Raw genomic sequence first — 19,016 nt, forward strand, 5'->3', positions numbered from 1 at the left:
TACAAAGGTTCTCTCTGCCTTTCGTATTTTGTCATTAGACGGCTCATACTGCCCCTGAAAGAATGTCTTTTGAGCAATGCATTTGTGTTTAGCGGGGAAGCAGACTATAAAAAGGATCGGTGTAAGCTGGCTTTTCAACACGGCGTGCTGCGCAGTGAAGCATGACCATCTATGGAGGGAGTACGGGAGTTTATAATACTCTCAACGACTCTTTCCCCGAGTCGCGTATACTCCTTGCCACGTGCTGCACATATATCCCCCCCCCTCCCATTGCCCAATACTGCACGCTCTTCGGCGGCTACATGCGGTGCACTAAAAGCCTGCGCTGTGATTGGCGCAGCCGCGCTGTAATAAAACATATTGTATCTGCCCACCGATCTTGCGCCTCACTTGAATGTGACGCAGAGACCGCGCCACCGCTGTCCCTATAATTCAACACAGTAGATCCGCAATGTAGCCTTTTCCAAAATAACCATTTTTCCACATCATTCACCTGAAAGAACAGCTGATGCTTCCGCCTACATATATTTCATTGCGCACAGATCATGTAAACAAAGTCGGTGTTCCTTCTTGTCGGACTAACCTTTATAATGATTCTTTCATTCCAAGAACCAGCGTTGACTGGAACCACCTTCCCGCCTCCACTGCTGCCGCCTCAGAACATTCCCAATTCAAGACTGCCATACAAAACCTAATTTGTTAGTGTGTAGTAATACTATGTACTCCCTCTTATGTACTACCATTGTTGGTTTTCATAGTTCTGTACCCCCCTCCCCCCCCTCCTTTCTGTAGTCCCTCTTGGTCCTGAAAGTACTGTAAATAAATAAATAAATAAATAAACAAACACGAACACAGAAAATCTCACCAGCACTTCACTGGACTTCCAATTACACATGGTGGAAAGGCTCTCATGAACACCTGAGGATTAAAAGTGTGCATTTGGTGGCAATACATTATCAAGCGACAGTATCTTGGCTTCCACTCTTGCCAAAGTAGTGCTGGCAGCTTGAAAGGCCTTGAAGAATTTACAGCCGGCCTCAACAATCGGTTAGTACCTGATCCGTTCAGAGTATAGAATCACTGTTTTGCAAAGTTGAAAATGCACCAACCTGCCTAATTTTTTCAATTAATACCCATATACCCATATCTCATTATTAGCGCCCAGCTCCTTTACAAGCAACGAAATGTGCATTTCAAAATGTGCAGATGGCATTTTTTTTTTTCAGATTCAAGGTGCATTTTTACTTTTCGATAAATCATTTTGACGACTACGTGAATGCCACTTTGAAAGGATCATATTGCTACACAGAGGAAGAGGAATAACAATATCATGATATATAATATCAGAAAATACACTATACCCTCAAAAATACCAAAGCTTCATTGCTTTTTTCTGCAGTCCATGCATACATATTGGCAGAATTATTGCTCACCTTTCTTTACCCTTGGGAGAAATGAGGCAACCCCAAGTTTGTAAAATGAAACACTAATATTCTTTATTTTTCGTCACAGCACGAAATAAAACCGCTCAAAAATTGAGCTGCCAAGGTTGAACACAGGTTTGTGTAACTAGCCCCCGCTGGTGGTTAAAGACAAGAAAACTAAAACACACCATGCTGTAAATAAACACTCAGGCCCCTCAAGACGGACGCTTCACAGCCCAAATAAACTTGCAGCACAAGCCTGCAGTCAAATGAACGCTTTGTACTGTACCTGCTAACAATAAAACTGCAAAGCACCAGTCGATTTGCATGGCACACATAGAAACTTGCAAGGTTCCCAATTGCGGTACGCAGCTCTTTCCAAAACCACAGAAACATAAAATCGACCCCTCCATCTCTCTGTGACTAGCAACAAAAGCAACGTTCTACTAACCAGACAACAGAGTTCGTGGCAAAATGGGTTAGTCCCCGTACCCTGTGTTGCACTACTACTTAAACATTGCAACAGTCCGAATACTAAAAGTCTTCATACAAACCCCCAGTAAAATTTCCCTCAATAATCCCAGATAGCAAAAACAAGGTAGAAAAACTCCGTAAAAAAACTTCTTAAATTTCCTTTGACCTCAGAAACCAAGCCTTGGCCAACCAAACGAGCCATTTTTTGCCATAAAACTTTACGGCAGAGCTAACTAGATATACGAAGCTATTTTAGGCACGAAGAAAAGCCTCGAAACATGAAAAGCGCTAAAAAAACAGAGATACAACTTTGCAAAAAACGTGAGGAACCTGAACAACCCATTGAACACAAGAATTCAGTTCACAAAAGCATGACCTTCTGGCACTGGAGGACTTGGAGAGCTTTGATAAAGAAGAGCCTTCAGGCACTGTTTTTATGGTTGCAGCACGTCTTCAAGGTCTCCTGCCGCAGCCACGTCAATGCATCGCGCTCAAGACGGTTACAATGTTTCTGAATTGAACCACGCACCCATGACAAGCGCCAAAACGTTAACAAACAACAAGGCACTAAGGCGGTCGTCTGTACACTATAGGCTATGGCGGCCATGCACGATAACACACTGGCAGGTTGCACACACACACACACAAAAAAAACTCCACCAATAACAATTTGGCAACTACTGAACAGTAGACTAAAACACGCTAGCTGCAAAGTAAAAGTAATAAAGGAGGTTAACAACACGACAGCAGAATATGGCAGATTGCATTCTGCTCTTGGGTACTGCGGAGCGACAGACTGAAAAATTCTTTTTACAATACGAGACCGCTCCTTTACACAAATAAAGGTGCAGAAAGAGCGCTTTGAGGATGGGCATCAAGATAACAGCTGGCTTTTTCTTTTGCAAGAAAGGAAGTAATAATTTGAAGCACAGTGAGAACACACCCCTGAGACAAACATCTGTTTAAAAGTGAAAGCATTTTGTTTCCACTCAAACTGGGGTGTTTCTTTTCAAACTCGCCCTAAGGATATTTCCCTATTGCGTAAAAGGAAAACAAAAACACTGAAAAAATAAAAACCCCTCACATAGATGTTGGCTGCAGATTGTGGCCCGAATTTTATTGTTTACACTTGACTCAAACTTCATTCCATATCTTTTCATTGTAGTTCCCAATGAGAAACTACTATTAGACTCAGTGTCATTATTCCCTCTGTTGCTTTAAATGCAAGCTCCACATCTTTTAACGCGCAAAAAAACTTTTCAGAATTACAACTCAAATTTTAATTCTGAAACATTTTAAGGTAATGAATAAAATTAAAGATTTCCAACTCTGACATTTGAAGACGTGAAATTGCAAAAAGACTTGCATTTGAAGAAGACCCCCAAAGACTTGCATGTTGCATCCACAAAAGCTGCCTTGTATGCACGTTTTTGACGAGATCGTCTTTTTGCTTGTGCAAGTGTTACGAATATCAACACGTTACATTTCGTCAAAAAAGAAGGAACAGTTTGCTGCTACTGCTTACAAAAAAACCCGGCTCCAACAGACTAAATAAACAAACTCTAGCTAAGAAGCTATTAAAACTGTTCGCCATAAAACAATTCGGCGGATAAAGAGTTGATGCACGACAACCCAAATTTGTGTTGTCGAGCACAGTGAACACGGCAGTTTTGTGTGTCTAAACACCACCAAGAATAAAAAAATAAAACCCCCTGTGGTTCCTGCTCAACTGCCATCGCTTCAGCAGTGGGTCAAGCTGGAAGAGGTTAAACTGAATGCAAACACCCTGCACTCTGGAGTAGACAACCATGTTGCTGTCAAACAAACCTTGACACATCAATGCCCTGGAACAACTAAAATCTAAAGAATAAACTGGAAAGACAGCGCAAAACAAAAAGCAAAACCTTTCACACCCTACAAAGAAAGGCACTCTTCTGACATCATCGCGTCAAACCCCAGCGAGAAGCTCGTGAAAAGTTTTTTTTTTTCTTGGGAGGGGGGGAGGGCATCAGTTTTTTACAACAGCCACGAAAGAGACGTCCATAACAACTCACCGTGCGAAGGCCATAGTACACTGCAGTGCTAGTCCTAGCAACAGCACAATCGTCCCTTCGTTCCTTAAGGTTTCATTTTTGACGCTGCCCCTGAAGCGAGCAAACCGGTGCACTGCCTCTCCCACCCCCATTCGCCTCTCCTCAACGCTGCAAGGATTAAAAAAAAAATAGCAGGCGAACACCAACCTGCAACAAAGACATCCAAACAAGAGAACAAGAGCTGACAAGGCAAGACTACGGTTTAAACGAAGCACGCTGCAACGACTATCGCGGCACTGTTGGAGGGGACATTGCTGAGGTCGCCGGACCACTGGCCGAGACCTCTTGCCCCACAGACTGCGGAACGTTGCGTACAGCAGCCAAAGATAAATCCAAATCCGGTACCTAGCGGGACGGCCTCTTGTGACCGCCTTCAAAAGCCAGTCGGGACTGGTGAGCTGCAGAAAGGAACGGGAAAGAAGAAAAAACAGGGTGGGTCGACAGTAAAAGTGGTGAGGGGTGAAGCTGTAAATATACCGGCGCTATGCTGTGACACACCCTTAACACTGTGCTGCGATACTGCAAACTGTTCATTTATTCTTCTGAGTTAATTATTCTGTTTTATTTAATTTAATATTTGATCCTTCCTCCCATACTTTACCCACTGTGGAATGTGACACTCGCACAACTTTCGTTATTCCTTTATTGGCAAGTCCGTAACCAGTGGACCCTTACTCGGCTAAAGTCTACAACAATCGTAGCCAAACCTTCATTTATAACCAGAATCAGTTCATTATAGGTTGGGCCATTATGAGTGTGCTTAAGAAGGCCATGAAGAGGAGGAGGAATACATTTATTGTCAGAGGGGGCATAAATGCCCTGTCGGGGAAGGAGAGGGGCACAGAGAAAGAGAGGGAACAATGTGGTTGATCCCTCTTCCATAGGAACTGGTAAAACACTAAAGGGAAATGTGCCTTCGCAGGATCAGTTGAATGCTTATTGCGCATCGATATGAACTTGCACATTGCTATTTGTATTTCGTCGGTACGACACCGTTTTACGCATCAACGTTAGACGCTGCCTTGCACGCGCCGACTGCGTAAATCCGACTGAAACCACAGGCGCTCGCAAACTGTCTGTGCGAACGAAATTAAACGGATTGTCAGCAAATCGTTTGGGGAACACACGGTCCGCTGCATCGGAAGAAGCAGCGGAGCATCTCCGCAGGTTACGCTGTGCGTCCCCCGTACACGTAGGCTCTGGCATCGAGTGCCAACTGTCGGCGCTCATTAGCGTCACAAAGCACTACTTCGCTTCGCCTCTCCTAGACGCAGCACCATCTGAAGAGAAGGATATAAGGCGTTTTTGTCGTCCTGTGCACGCGTCTGTTCGTGGCGCAGTCGGGAGCGCGTTCCGTACCTCCCATTGCGGCAAAACAGTTCCTGGTTCAAATCCCGGCGCAGCTGCGTCAATCGAAGTTTTTTGGGGGATGTCATTTCCGTGATGGATATGGCATCAGTCGGATCTTGGTGGACCCCGGCATAAAACACTTTCACGTTAAAAGTATCACGGTTCATGGTTCAATCACTTTAAACGGTGGATAGCATTTTGAAGTCTATGGTTCCGTGAAGATATAGTTCGCAGATTTCGTGACGAGATAGGTGCTGCGTTTATGACAGGAGTCGGCCCAGGTTATCAATACAACTTTGCGTAATCGAAAAGAACTAGCGATTGGTCTCAGCTCCATTGCAGCCACCAATGATGTCTTGTTAACCGGGGAAGAAAAAAGAAAAACGCAATAAATATTGAATAATGAAAGTTTCATGCTACAGATACGTCATTAGGGCCAGTACTGAAACACTGGTCTTAAAACAACTTTTTAATTTTCAAGTACACTCTGTGAAACTTCTCAGTCTTGCTACTTTTCCCCCACTGATTTCAACTAATGCCATTATTTTTTGAGACCGCCAATTAGTTCCCCGGATATTTAGAGATAATTAGCCATTTTCGGAGGAACAGTAGACAGAACAATGTTGGTGATAAAACTGTAATCTTTATATTCTCCAATACTACGAACCTTGCTGAATGCAATAATTGAAACAGTTTTTTGATGCACCGCTTAGAACTAATTTTACAGCTCATTAAACTTTGGCGGCACCAGTGGCAAGGAAAAATTTTGAGTCTCCGTTTCAAACAGCGAAGTTTAATGAGCTGTAATATTAGTTCTAAGCGGTGCATCAAAAAACTGCTTCAATTATTCTGCTTCAATTTAATAACTGCTTAATTTAATAACAAATAACTGCTTCAATTTAATTAACTGCTTTAAATCCTGCCCCCAACCAGGCACCCTGTACCACATATGGTATAGGAGTGCCAGCAATCCCCTACCCTCACCCCTAACCCCAACTCTACCTATGAGCAGTGGGTGGAGCTGCTGACCAGCTCTGACCTCTCACACCAGCGACGATTGGTGTACAGGGCACGGATGGCCAGCATAGACCAAGGCATCCCGGACTAAGGAAGCCTCTCACCAGCTAGGCAGGTGCCCTAACATCAGTACCTCGCCTCGAATAAAGTTTATTCATCATCATCATCGCCCGGGGTGCACAAAATAGTTGCTTTGATGTGCAATTTATTTTATTTTCGGAATGCTGCCGACAGAAATGAGCTTTTGGAGGGCAACGTAATCACAAAAACTACGAACGGGTAGAGAGAGGCGTGTTTTCTTTCTTTTTTTGTGGAATAATTTTACACTAAATGGTTTATAGCCTGCAACGCCGTACGAGAAAAAATCAGGATGTCTATATGTGTTGAGAAATATACAACTGAACATGTGCGAGGGCGAAATTTCGCAGAGAAATGTACAAGGATATGCCCACAGGAAGCACTGAAGAAATCAAGAGTCAGCTAAAAATGCAGGACTCAGCGAACAACGTCGACGACGCATTTTTTATTTGTGCGTTTGTGTACGATAATATCTATTATAGATTATTAAAATATCCACCGAATCAAAACGGTCAAACCATAAAAAAAATAAACGGTGAAACCGAAACAGGAACCAAAAAAAAACATCGGAAGCGACCGTAGCGCCCCCAACACGTTTAATCGCTTTAGGTGCATTTTTACAGTCCTTTTCTTCTTTCCTGCGCAGACCGCGCAGACGTTCCAAACATCGAATGCAACGCGTTTCGGGTGTGCGGATTCGAAGTTTTTAATAGATTTTGCAACAGAACAGCTTCTCGTGATCCATTTCATCCACCACATCGGTTTAACAAGCATGGGTGACGCCGAGGGCGGCGAGCTGGGAGTGGCGACAGCCCAGAAGCCCGCGTCAGCTAAGAAGTCGCGGCCGACCGCACCGGTCGTGGTTCCCAAAACAGCGTACGACGTGCAGCGCATCAAGCTCGAGCGGCTCATGGAGCACCCCGAGCGGCCCGTGGTCATTCCCGAGCCCGCCAAGCCGCGGCAGCCACACGACGCGCCCGAGTTCGTTCGCAACGTGATGGGCTCGAGCGCGGGAGCCGGCTCGGGCGAGTTTCACGTGTACCGCCACCTGCGTCGCAAAGAGTACGCCCGGCAGAAGTACATCGACCAGAGCGCCGTACAGGACCAACTGGACGTCGAGTTCCGTGAGCGCGTCGAGCGCAACCGTCGGGAGGCCGAGGAACGCACGGCCAAGAAGCGGGCCAAGCGACTGCGACGGAAGCAGAAGCAGAAGGAGCGCAAGACGACCGGCAAGAGCGGACCCGAAGCAGCGCGTACTGAAGACGAAAGCTCGTCCGACGAAGACGACGACGAGCAGACGACCGCAGCAGACGCCGCGCAAGAGCCCGCAAACGTTGAAGAAACAACTGAAATCGCCGCAGCCGACAAAGGTTCGGGAGACGCGAAAGAAACGACTCCGGACGGTGTCGAAAGTTCAGAAAATAACGGCACGCCGAAAAAGGACGAAGCCTCCGACGACGCCCGCGACGATGAAAGCGCGCCGCAAGGCGCCGTCGGGGAAGCAGACGATACAACGACAACGCACGAGTAGTGGCTGACCGCCTCCTCATCTCTGGAGGCATGCGCCGTCTACGCTGTGCCTTCAGCATCGGAGAACGCGAACCCGAAATGGATACTACGACGTCCTAGTGGGTAATACCGTGGTTCTGCGAAGTGCCTGCGTAAGCGTGCAAGCTTGGGAGTCCGTGTAGCGTGAACGAAGAAAAACGCCACGGCCCCCTTAATGAACGAACGTGAACTGCTACGCGAGCGTCTTGGACGCGCATATTTCTTTGTGCAAAGGACGTGCGTGTTTTTTGTTGTTTCGTACGCCTGCGCGCAACAGACTGGCGCAAGGTGGCGGGCAAACATTTTCGTTTTACGTTTACATAAAGGTGTGAAATGTGTGGCTGCTGTGTGCTGTTGAAATTGCGGATTCGCGCGCACAGTCGTGCACGTGCAGAGCTGTGTGTGTTTCTAGCATGAAACCCGTGACCTCATCAGCTGTACTCAGAACAAGCAGCAGAAACATACTGTATAGGTGTGACTAACATGCTGAGTGCGTAAATAGGGTCATCACTGGCTATCGCGACATTCCTTTTTAATATCAGGTATGTGACGCACATGTCAGGTGCTCTCGTGTTTACGAACAAGGTGGGTAACCCAAGCTTTAGGCCCACACGAAGACGGCACTCTTTCGTCTCTTTTTGCGGCAGCTATTTTTATTGCTAGCATTACCGCAACCAGAACTTAAAGTTGCATCTTGGTTAATCGAACAAATGGTCAAGACAAGGAATAAGCTTCATAAACATGCGGCAGTGACAGGAGGCAACCAGCCCTCTACATTTATGCAAACTTGTTCTGTACAACCTGCGACTTAAGGACAATTTAAGGACTACAACACAAGGACACAGTTTAAGGACGACACTGGAAGTTCCCGTCACCGCAGCCCAAAGAGCAAGAACTTTTAAGTGCAAAGAGTGCGTTATTGCAGGTACTCTAAAAATGACGGGAGTTCTTTCTGTAATTTTCTGTACTTAATCTGGTTATAAGCTACTGCAGCAACTACAAAATAGGTGAGAAAAAGCAGACGATGTCATGCATTAAGTGCAAACTCCTTTCCAAACACGCATGTGTTTACATGCGGAACTGTTGCTTCAGCAGAGTGATCACTACCTACGCGAGGCTGTGGCCTTCCTAACGTGTGCCTGAGTAATAGCCGAGAAGAGGCTGCCCGTAATGTTAAGGCTGCTACGCAGAATGCATCTGCTTTGCCAGTGCAAACCAGAATATGAAGGAGACTCGTGGCCGTAACCTGAGTCCGTCCTCCACTCTACCGAGTGCTGGATACCGTAATGCTTTTAAGTGCAAAGTCTACTTTCAATGATCTCCTTGGTTGGAGGCCCAAGTGCAGGAGGGATTCAGAATATGGGGTTAGTAGCTGTCGCACACAATCATTGCACAAAGAGAATGACTAGTAGTAGTAGCAGCACTAATAACTTTATTTTGCCCAAAAGTTGTGGTGATTGCACCGCTCAGTTGTTCACTCAGTCATCTAGACAGTGGGGCTCCCGGTGTTGTAGGAACTCAATGTCTTCAGCCAACTGGGCAAGGGCTTCTTGCACGTGGGGAGCTGGGCTAGAGATGGCAGCCTCCCACTCTGGTAAGGATGGGGTGATTTATTCTACGTGATGCGGGTATTGCTGGGCATGACCAAATGATGTGAAGGGATGCGTGTTCCAAAGAACAGAAGGGGTATGCGTCCTTATATTCCCCCAGGACATACGATTAACATGAGATGTGGAGAGAAGAAGGGTAACGTTTGAAGCTGCCTGAGAAGGACTGCATGCCTTCGACTGAGCGATGGATGCGGTAGTGGAAAAACGGCCCGATCCTGGCGGAAATGGTCGAGGATATCGCCTAAAGTATGGAGGCAGTCCTCGTCCTATGAGGCTCTCGGCGAGCCGTATCTCGAGCAGTCTCACTGGCTCTCTCATTTCCCATCAGGCCAGAGTGTGCCGGCGACTGAATGATGCGGAAGGTCCAGCTATGAGGTGCGGGCCCTTGCGACAGGCTTGCCGAGGTTCTAGATGATACCCTGCCGTTTAAAAAATTTAATACGGCCGATTCGGAATCGGTTATGATGTTCAGATGCGGAGACCATCCCTCAGAGGAGATGGAAGAGCATGACGAGGCACTTACTCGAGAAAAGACCTGCCAATAATGGTTGATAGAGAGCTCAGTCAAGGTGCACAAGATATAAAAACGTTGAAAGTAACACCAAGAACAGAAGCACAGAAAGGCCTCCAGCGAATACTAGATGGAGTGAATGAATGTAACTATCTTGGGCAAGTGCACGCTCATCCGCATGAGAAAGGAATCGGTTGTACAATTCGTGTCAATTAGGCAAGCATTCTTGAGAAATTAAAGCTGGTAACCTCTGTCACTGAAAAGGTTGTCACATAACCAATATATACTGCCATTGAATGACATCTGTATAGATAGATATCCGGGTTTTCGGATTAATCCGAAAAATGCTCGACAGCGAAACTTTTGACAATTCGGATTTATCCCGCAAACACCGATTTTTAGAGCACACAGCGGCAAAATATGACATCGAAGTTGGGATTTTAGGATATGCGGTAAGAGTGTTCGCACTTTTCGGCGATAACTACGAATGCCCACTGGTCCCACAGGCAGACTCTTTCAAGACCTGTATACTTGTCCAAAAAGTGGTTATCTACCCTGCTATAAGCCAGGTCATGAAAGATTGTGTGAACTTCCAGAGCTATGAAAAAAGTACCGTATTTTCGTGCATATAACCTGCACCAAGAATGCGAAAATTTCAGTGGCAAAGTAGGGGTGCGGATAATACGTGGGGCTTTTTCTTTACTGCGGCATCACGGCAATGCACGTCGTGCTGTGAATGCTCCTACGCAGTAACACTGACTAAGCCTTCCATGGCAGCGATTGCGCAGAACATACACAAGGACAAGAAAGAATAAAAGAGGACGAGTGCGTTCTAACTGAATTTTATTTGAGAAATGTGACTTCCGCCTTGCAGTCAGTGTATTCCACTTGCTAAATATGCGCTCTTTCGTTCTACATAGATATGTGATGTGTTGCTTGAGCAGTAGCTTTGGTGCAGCCTTTCCAGTATCAAATGTGCGGGCAATACGCGAGGATTTTTTTTTTTCTTTTTTGGCAAGGCTGAAAGTGGGGGTGCGGATTATGTGGCGCGAAAATACGGTAACATTGTTGAATCCCTCTCGTTTTGGGGAGTTCACACTGAGCAGTTGCCAGTGCTTTCTAGCTGCGCGCCGAGAGAGAGAAAGCTTTAATGAATCTGAAGAAGAGGTTAGCTTGCTACTTCAGATGGGGGTGAACATAGTGCGGCGAAAAAAATAAAAGTAAGGGAGAAGAAGTATGTATTGACAGTGAATAGGAGGGAGAAGAAAATGCAATCTGTTAGGAATGCAGAAAAAAAAATCACCTCATGAGGAGAAACAAATCTGAGAATCTCAAGGTTAAAGAGCCTCGATTAACCTTGAGGCAGATAAAAAAAAAATTCAAAAGAGCCTTTGTCCCTTCCCCGTGTCAGCGTGATTCTGACACGAAGCTAGAAAGTGATGCAGTTGTAAAAAGTTTTTGTGCAGCAGCGCTTTTTCAGATTGCTTAGCATGCTGCGGGCGGTAGCACAAGACATGCCGTATGTCCTCTTTCACAAAGCACAATGAGTCCACCTAGCCTATCTTAAAGGGCACCTGGGTCTTTGGGACCAAAGGAAATTGCACTGCAGAGGCGAGGCTACCGTATTTTCGCGCGTATAACCCGCCCCTGCATATAATCCGCACCCCCACTTTCAGCGAGCCGGAAAAGAACAAAAAATCCTCGCGAACTGCCCGCACATTTTTGATACAGGAAAGGTTGCACCAAAGCTCTGCTCAAGCAACACATCACGTTCTGTGTAGACAGAAAAAGCACACATTTAGCAAGAAGAATACTCTGACTGCAAGGCGAAAGTCACAATTAACTCAGTCCTGCAGTCGTCAGTGTTGTACACAAGGTCACCTTCCGTGAAGCTGCACTGAAGGAATAACCCCGCGTATTATCCGCACCCCTACTTTGCCACTGAAATTTTCGCATTTTTGGTGCGGGTTATACGTGTGAAAATGAGGTACCCCAACAGGGTCCTGCCAAGCTGACAGCTGCAGTTTCCATCCCAGTACAGAGACTGCCATACTTGTGTCTTGTCTGGAATACAGGATTCTAAGAGACACAATGCACATTGTGCACCTCTTTCGCTGCTGCATCAGAGACGACGTTCCCCTGGATGCCGGAATGACCGGGCAGCCACTGAAGCGAGATTCGGCCCACCTCATAATCCAAGTGCTTCTCGCCCTACCTACTTCTAGCGCAAATGTTGAAAGAGCATTTTCTATGCCGAGAATCATAAATCGAAAACAGCGTGCCTCCATCAGTGACATATATATAGCAAAGCACGCAGCGTTTATTGCAACAAGCTTTAGGGTTGAAATCGAAAAAACGTACATGCTCTGTATTGAACAATTCGTGCTTGCCCACATCTATGTGTGTTTGCCGTTCAAACCTTTGAGGCAAACATTTTCTCCAAGCGATTCGAGGTGTTCATGTTCAGATATCATTTCACCTATTATTTGGTGTATTTCAAATACTAGACTGGAATGAAATCCAAGTTTTGGAGAACTGGATATATTCAAGGTATAAACTCCGAAAAACACCAGAAATTAGCTAAAAAATAAACTCCGAAAACCTGGAGCCCTACTTATGGGGCAGAAATCTGGTAACTTACAAAGCGTCCCAAACGAAAACTTATGTCGGTACACAAGCCATTGTAAGAAGGGAATTCTGCGTAACGCTTCAAGGTAGAAAACAAGCGTCAGATTTTAAGGGTCGAATTGGTGTAGAAACATCTGAGGTAAAGTTAGAGAAAGTGGATTGATTGATTGTAGGGTTTAACGCGCCGACGCAACGCAGGCGATGAGGCGCGCCGTAGTGGAGGGCTCCGGATTAATTTTGACCACCTGGGGATCTTTATCGTGCGCCAAAATCTCGTACACACGGGCGTTTTTGCTTTTCGCCTCCATCACAAAAGCGGCCGCCACGGCCGGGAATCAGAGAAAGTGGAGTTGGTCTAGACATGGTGTGAAGTAGTAACAAAAGGTGTAGTATTTGAGTAACAAAACGGCTACCAAATGGGACAAAATGAAATTCTGTCGCATGGATTTAGACAGAAACATCTCTGGGGTTTTATGTGCCGAAGCAACACCCAGGCTTTGAAGTGCATATGGCATAGTGGAGGGCTCTGGATCAACCTTGACCACCTGGGGATCGTTATTATGCACCAAAATCTCGCCACACAGGCGTTGTTTCCATTTTTCGCCTCCACTGAAGATTGCCACTGGGGCCAGGATCCTTGGGCACAAAAGTTCACAATGCAAAACATGAGCAAAATGCCCAGTGAAGGCCTCCTGAAAGAATTTGTGGATACATGCCTGCAGCAAACAGTAATGTTTGATTTAACGCAACACTGAACAAAAAGATTCCCACGCCCCCCTTTACTATGTCATCACATAGAGCCACTTTGTAGTATTCACCGCGAGGTCGGCCTACAGGTGACAACAGCATCGTGTGGCTAAGGAGCATGCGAACAATGTAAAAATGCACCTTTGGCTCCTGATCGAGCATGCGAACAATGTAAAAAATGTGCGGGAGGGGAAAGATGCGGAAGGCTTCCTGGCTAGCCATTGTTCGAATTGTAAGGACTGTTTGCCAGAATTACAATACACTTCCATCACTAAAAAGTGCAAATCACGGCTGTCACGTGAAATTGTGGAATCAGAACGAATTTCCACGCTTGGTGGGGCATGCGTTGGCATGGCCCCTATCACCTTGTCTGAGAAAGAACTAAATTTTCTGCGCATCAGATAGACCTTCGGTTGGATGGCTCTATATACTGTGTCTCTTTCGGAAAATAAAACCAGTTGATAGTTCAGCGCAGTCCTTGTCGTGTGTCTCTCTCTCTGTGTCTTTGTCTTTCTTGCGCTGTTTGGCAAGATAATGTGCCAACATGCCCAGTTTTCCACGTTAATCGATTTGAGCCTGTTGTTCACAAACAAATCTGCTGTCATCTGCTGCTACACCATCCTCCAGTACGATTTTTGTTCCATACAGAAACGGGATCACAGAAGACAAACTAGCATCTGTTTGCCAGCTGAGGTCTGTTCCTGCTAAAACAACCGGTTCAAGGGCCTTCACAAGCCCCTCTACGGTCCTCCACTCCTGCAGTGTTAGGTTGGTGTCGCGTCAGTTGGCGAGGCAGATAGGACACAGAAAGACAAGACATTTAATGTATGGGGACGATAACGTACACTCCGGGATGCAACACAAGACTCCTCACTGTGCCAGAAGGTCCCGCGAAAATGGAAAGAGCATTTCTAGCAAGAAATCATAATTTCCAGCTTCCTTTCTCATCAGATCATTAGAGCCTAGCTGAAATCGAAAGCTGCTAACTAGAAAAATTCTTAGTCTAGCTAGAGACGATTATTTCGAGCTTGCGGGTTTTTTTTTTCTTCTAGCTGGACTGACAAACGCTAGCTGGAAATAAATATCAATTCAGCTAGAAATGCACTAGAAACTGAATTTCTAGCTAGAAATTCTGCCTATTTCTAGCTAGAATATTTCTAGCTGGAGGGAATTTCTGGTTCAATAATCCAGCTAGAAAAAACATACATTTTCACGTGGGAATTAAGATATAGTTGTTAGTTTTAGCTCACTTCCAAAGTAATCACCCACCCGGGCTGTAGCCGTAAGGGTGTGCTGGTTAATCACATCTTGCAAGGCTTGCTTGTACAGTTAAACCTGGATATAACGAACCTATATGTAACGAATTCCTGGATTTAACTAAGTGTTTCGATTTCCCAGTGCCAGCCCCTTGAAACCCATGTGTTTGTCACCTCTATGTAACGAAGGGGTTGTGACGGTTCACCTTGATGTAACGAATTCGCTACGCTCATGAAGCATTGTTCTCTGTACTTTTTCTGCAAATCGGCTGGAGAAATACAGTAACTTAGCGAACTTCGCCCACACCGCAAAGTAGGGTGCGTTTACAGTGTCGGTGCGGTGTCGGTTAGGTGGTAGACCTGCCTCTCGACGTGTACCGTATTTACCCGATTCTAACGCGCACTTTTTTTCCGAAAAAATAGGCCGAAAAATCGCATGCGCGTTAGAATCGGATACAAAACCGAAACTGCTGAAATAGCGGAAATTTCGTCACACCCATCGCCATCTCAAGATGGCGCCAAAGCTTTTAGCAACAATTTTTCGGACGCAGCAAGCCTAGGCGCCTAGGCTTTTCTATCGGAGTTCACACAAATTGTCAAATCGTTTCACTTGCACGCTTGATAACAGCAATGGCAGCAGCGGCTCCCACGCGTTGAAAACGAGCGGTCGGCTGAAGCGTGCACCTCTGGAGAAGCTCTCGGGATGGGCGTGCGAGGCGTGGGCCACGATCCCATAGATCATGGTTGAACGTTCGTTCAGAAGCGTGGCATCGCGAACGCGCTTGAAGGAACCGAGGCCGAGATGTTGTGGTCAGCAGAGAGCAACTAGGAGTGAGATGAGTGAGATTACTTCGGGAAATAAATCGCCAATTTCTCTCGCATTCGCTTGTCTGTGCGCATTACAATCAGAGGTGCAAGTTTTTTCGTTTTTTTTTGCCAGGAAAATCGGATGCGCGTTAGAATCGGGGGCGCGTTAAAATCGGGTAAATACGGTAATCGCGAGTCTCCACTGCTATCCGTGGTGTCGGTTTGGCGTTGATGAGCTCTGCTGCCAGAAAACGAACAGTTCTGTCTTTTCAAGACAAGCTCGCAATTTTAAATACTGTTTCCGCCGGCGAGAAAGAAGAACGTCGCCGCCCGGTACAGTATCCCAGCTAGCACCCTCGCAACCATCATGAGTTCGGAAAAGAGCATCGATCAAGTTCGCGGAAAGGCGCCCTTTCGGCAGAAGTTTGGTGCTTGAAAGACGTAAAGGCACCTAAAATTGTCAAGAGGCATAAGTGATACTTAAGTTACGTTTGTGAATACGGGGATAAGCGACCTTGTTTCTTTGCAGTGCCCTGCAGTGACTAAGTTTGTCGGAAAGCAGCAGGCGCACATCACGCAGTTTTTCACGGTGAAAGAAGTCATTAAGAGTTAGTTCACCCTCACTGATGTCTAGCATTTGGGTTTCGTTTTTGCTTCAGTCACGCAAGCCGGAACTCGAAACCTGCATGTAACGAATACCTGGATTTAACGAAAGAGTGCGAATCTTTGTCAACTTCGTTATACAGTCGAAACCCGCAATAACGAAATCGCCGGGGAAACCGGAAAAATTCGTTTTCGCGAGGATTTCGTTGCCGCGAGTACGAGACATAAAAACAGTGATATGGCCAGCAGAACGAAAATTTATTGCCAGAAGTCAGTCAACTTACTTTGCCGACCCTTGCCATGCAACAACTTCAAAGCTCTCCCTTCGCACTGAAAAAAGTGGTCCATTGCCACGTCGTCGTCATGTGCGGCGAAGAAGGACCGAAGAGTGTCGAGGGCATCCAAAACAACCCGCGGGTTGGGTTTCTCCGCGTGCTTGTCTTCTTGGTCCTCGGTGTCGTCAGCTTCGCGCACGCTTTCGATAATGGCCTCGTCGGTCACTTCTTCATGCACGATGACATCGTCATCGGCGCGAACGAACGCATGAACCGTGAGCCCATCTGGGATGTCGATGTCGATGGCTCGAAGTGCCCCCCAGGCGTTGGTCAGCGATAGCGGCACTGCTGGCACTGCGCTGCCAGCACTCTCGCCGTCAAGTGCACCTTCGTCGAAATCTTCGTCTGGTGAAGCTGAAGCGCAATCCGTGCGTGATGCTTGCACGGTGGTGGTGAAGCCCGCGTGCCTGAAGCAGTTCTCAATCAGGGAAGGGGATGTCGCAACCCATGCGGCGGCCACCATCTCGAAGGCCATGCACAAATTCACGTCGGTGGGACGCTTGTGGTGGAGGTTCAGTAGCAGACGCTGGATCAACCTCTCCCTGTAGGCGCACTTCACGCTGCGAATTACGCCTTGATCGAGCGGCTGCAGAACGGAAGTGCAGTTTGGTGGAAAAAAAACCAAGCGCACGTTCGTGAGCTCCGTCTCGTCCATGTGGTGGGCGCTGCAGTTATCTAAAAAAAGGGCCACCGACCTGCTCGCCTTGCGCATGTCGGCATCGAACGCCTCAACCCAGCTGGAGAAAAGAGCGCGAGACATCCACGCCTTCTTATTAGCGGCGTACTGAACGGGCAGCGAGCGGCGGTTTCCTTTGAAGCAGCGGGGCTTCTCGCTCCGGCCGATGACTAGAAGTGGCCGCTTGTCTGTGCCGTCCATATTGCAGCACAACAAAATGGTAACGCGTTGCTTGCTGTGCTTGCCTCCATGGCATTTCTGGCCTTTCAATTCCAGGGTCTTCGACGGGAGCATTTGAAAGAACAACGCCGTCTCGTCCGCGTTGTACACGTCGCAGGGCTGGTACTGGTCGAGTACTTCTCTGTTGGTCAGCAGCCATGACGACGTTGTTACAGGGTCAACGCTTGCTGCTTCTCCCGAAATCGCCTTGGCCACGATGTCGTGCCGGGCTTTAAAGCGACCCAACCATCCAACGCTTGCTCGGAACTGGTCGTGCCCGAGGATGCAGGCAAAGTCCAGTGCCTTCTGCTGTAGTATTTTTCCCGTAAGTGGCACTCTGTTGGCACGCTGTTCGCAAAACCACGCGAACACCGCCTTATCGACGTCCGGAAAGGCCGCTGCGGTCACCGTCTTGTTCTGCGCACGTGCGCCATTATCAAGCGCAGCGAGAATGGCATCTTTGCCCTTCAATATGGTCGAAAGCGAGCTGCACGCAATTCCATACTCGTCGGCATGGAGGAAGAAAAAGTTAGGAGACGGCATGACGTCACGCAGCTAGCCTTCGCAAGCCCAGCTCCGTTGAAGCCGCTCCCTCCGCCGTTTCTCTTTCTCAAGCCGCCGAAGTCGGCCCAGCACGTGACCTCCATGGTCGGGTGGGCCGGCGGCGGCGGCGGTCACCCGATTCCGGCGCATCTCTCGTGTTTCGTGTTTGGTTGGCGGTAGCTTTTCCCCGTGCTTCCTGCATTTGTTTGCTCGGTGATCTCATGCCCGCGTGCGGGCAGGAGTGCCGCGTATGTGCGAAAGACAAAAGCCGTGGGAAAAAAACCAACATATAGCAGGCTCGAGTTTCGAGCAGACGAAATTGAAGAGCTCGCGGCGGCAGCACGGTGGGGTCACGTGGTGCAGTGACGCCTGGGCCGACTTCGATTTTACTTTTTATGTATAGGCTTCACGTTTCTCCGGTAGCGCCGTCTCCTAACTTTTTCTTCCTCCATGCTCGTCGGCGATGTCTTTCTTTTTTCTGCCCTTATCAACTTCCGCAATGATGGCAGCTTTATCGTGAAGCGTCAGAAACTTCCGCTTTTTGGCTGGTGGCGGCATCTTAGCAAGATCCGATGGGCCGGTCGCCACACACACAACGAACTCACGAACTCGCGTGTGCGATGCTACCGAAGTGACGGAATGACGGAAGCAACGCAGGATAGGATTGTGTCGCCCCCTAAGGGTGTCGCTCCAAGGCTGCTTAACATGATGATGATATTGTTGCCGTTCTTTTCTTTCTCCGCGATAACGGAGAATCCGCTCCCGGCGTCAAGCTTTTCTCAGGCACAATTGTAACTTCGTCTCGATTTCGCCACCAGTCCCAGTCTTCTCTTCGTCGTTTTGATTGATTCGAACTGTTGGTGTTGCTTTGGCCTGTTGAGCTCGTCCGATGGCGCCGTCTGGTGGCACCGCTGACCGTATCAGCATGATTGTTTGCCATCGCCTGCTGCAGTGTGGCCAGGCATGTTGCCTGACACAGACCCCATCGCCGATTTATGTAAACAAAAATGGCGGTACCCACGCTAGCACGCCAAAAGCAGACGTTTACGAATTTTGAGTGCGCACAACACGCGTACTAGCATATTTTTGACAGTTAA

The 19,016-nt window shown here is 47.3% G+C and overlaps 2 protein-coding genes across 2 annotated transcripts in view; one reads left to right on the forward strand and one right to left on the reverse strand.

Annotated features, from left to right (window-relative positions):
- Positions 1-1,470: 1,470 nt before the first annotated feature.
- Positions 1,471-19,016, reverse strand: part of LOC144158673 (eukaryotic translation initiation factor 4E type 3-like) — a 41,247-nt gene continuing 23,701 nt past the window's right edge. Inside the window, exon 6 of the mRNA XM_077689706.1 lies at positions 1,471-4,389. Coding sequence (XP_077545832.1) covers positions 4,337-4,389 — 53 coding nt within the window. The 3' untranslated portion in view covers positions 1,471-4,336. The remainder of the gene's footprint in view (positions 4,390-19,016) is intronic.
- LOC144158672 (uncharacterized) lies at positions 7,058-8,324 on the forward strand. Its single transcript, XM_077689705.1, has one exon. It carries the CDS (start codon positions 7,209-7,211, stop codon positions 7,965-7,967), a length of 759 nt encoding a protein of 252 aa, XP_077545831.1. The 5' UTR covers positions 7,058-7,208; the 3' UTR covers positions 7,968-8,324.

This window comes from Haemaphysalis longicornis, unplaced genomic scaffold (assembly GCF_048455015.1).
Source record: "Haemaphysalis longicornis isolate Haplotype H1 unplaced genomic scaffold, Haemaphysalis longicornis Haplotype H1 scaffold_10, whole genome shotgun sequence".
Classification (NCBI taxonomy): domain Eukaryota; kingdom Metazoa; phylum Arthropoda; class Arachnida; order Ixodida; family Ixodidae; genus Haemaphysalis; species Haemaphysalis longicornis.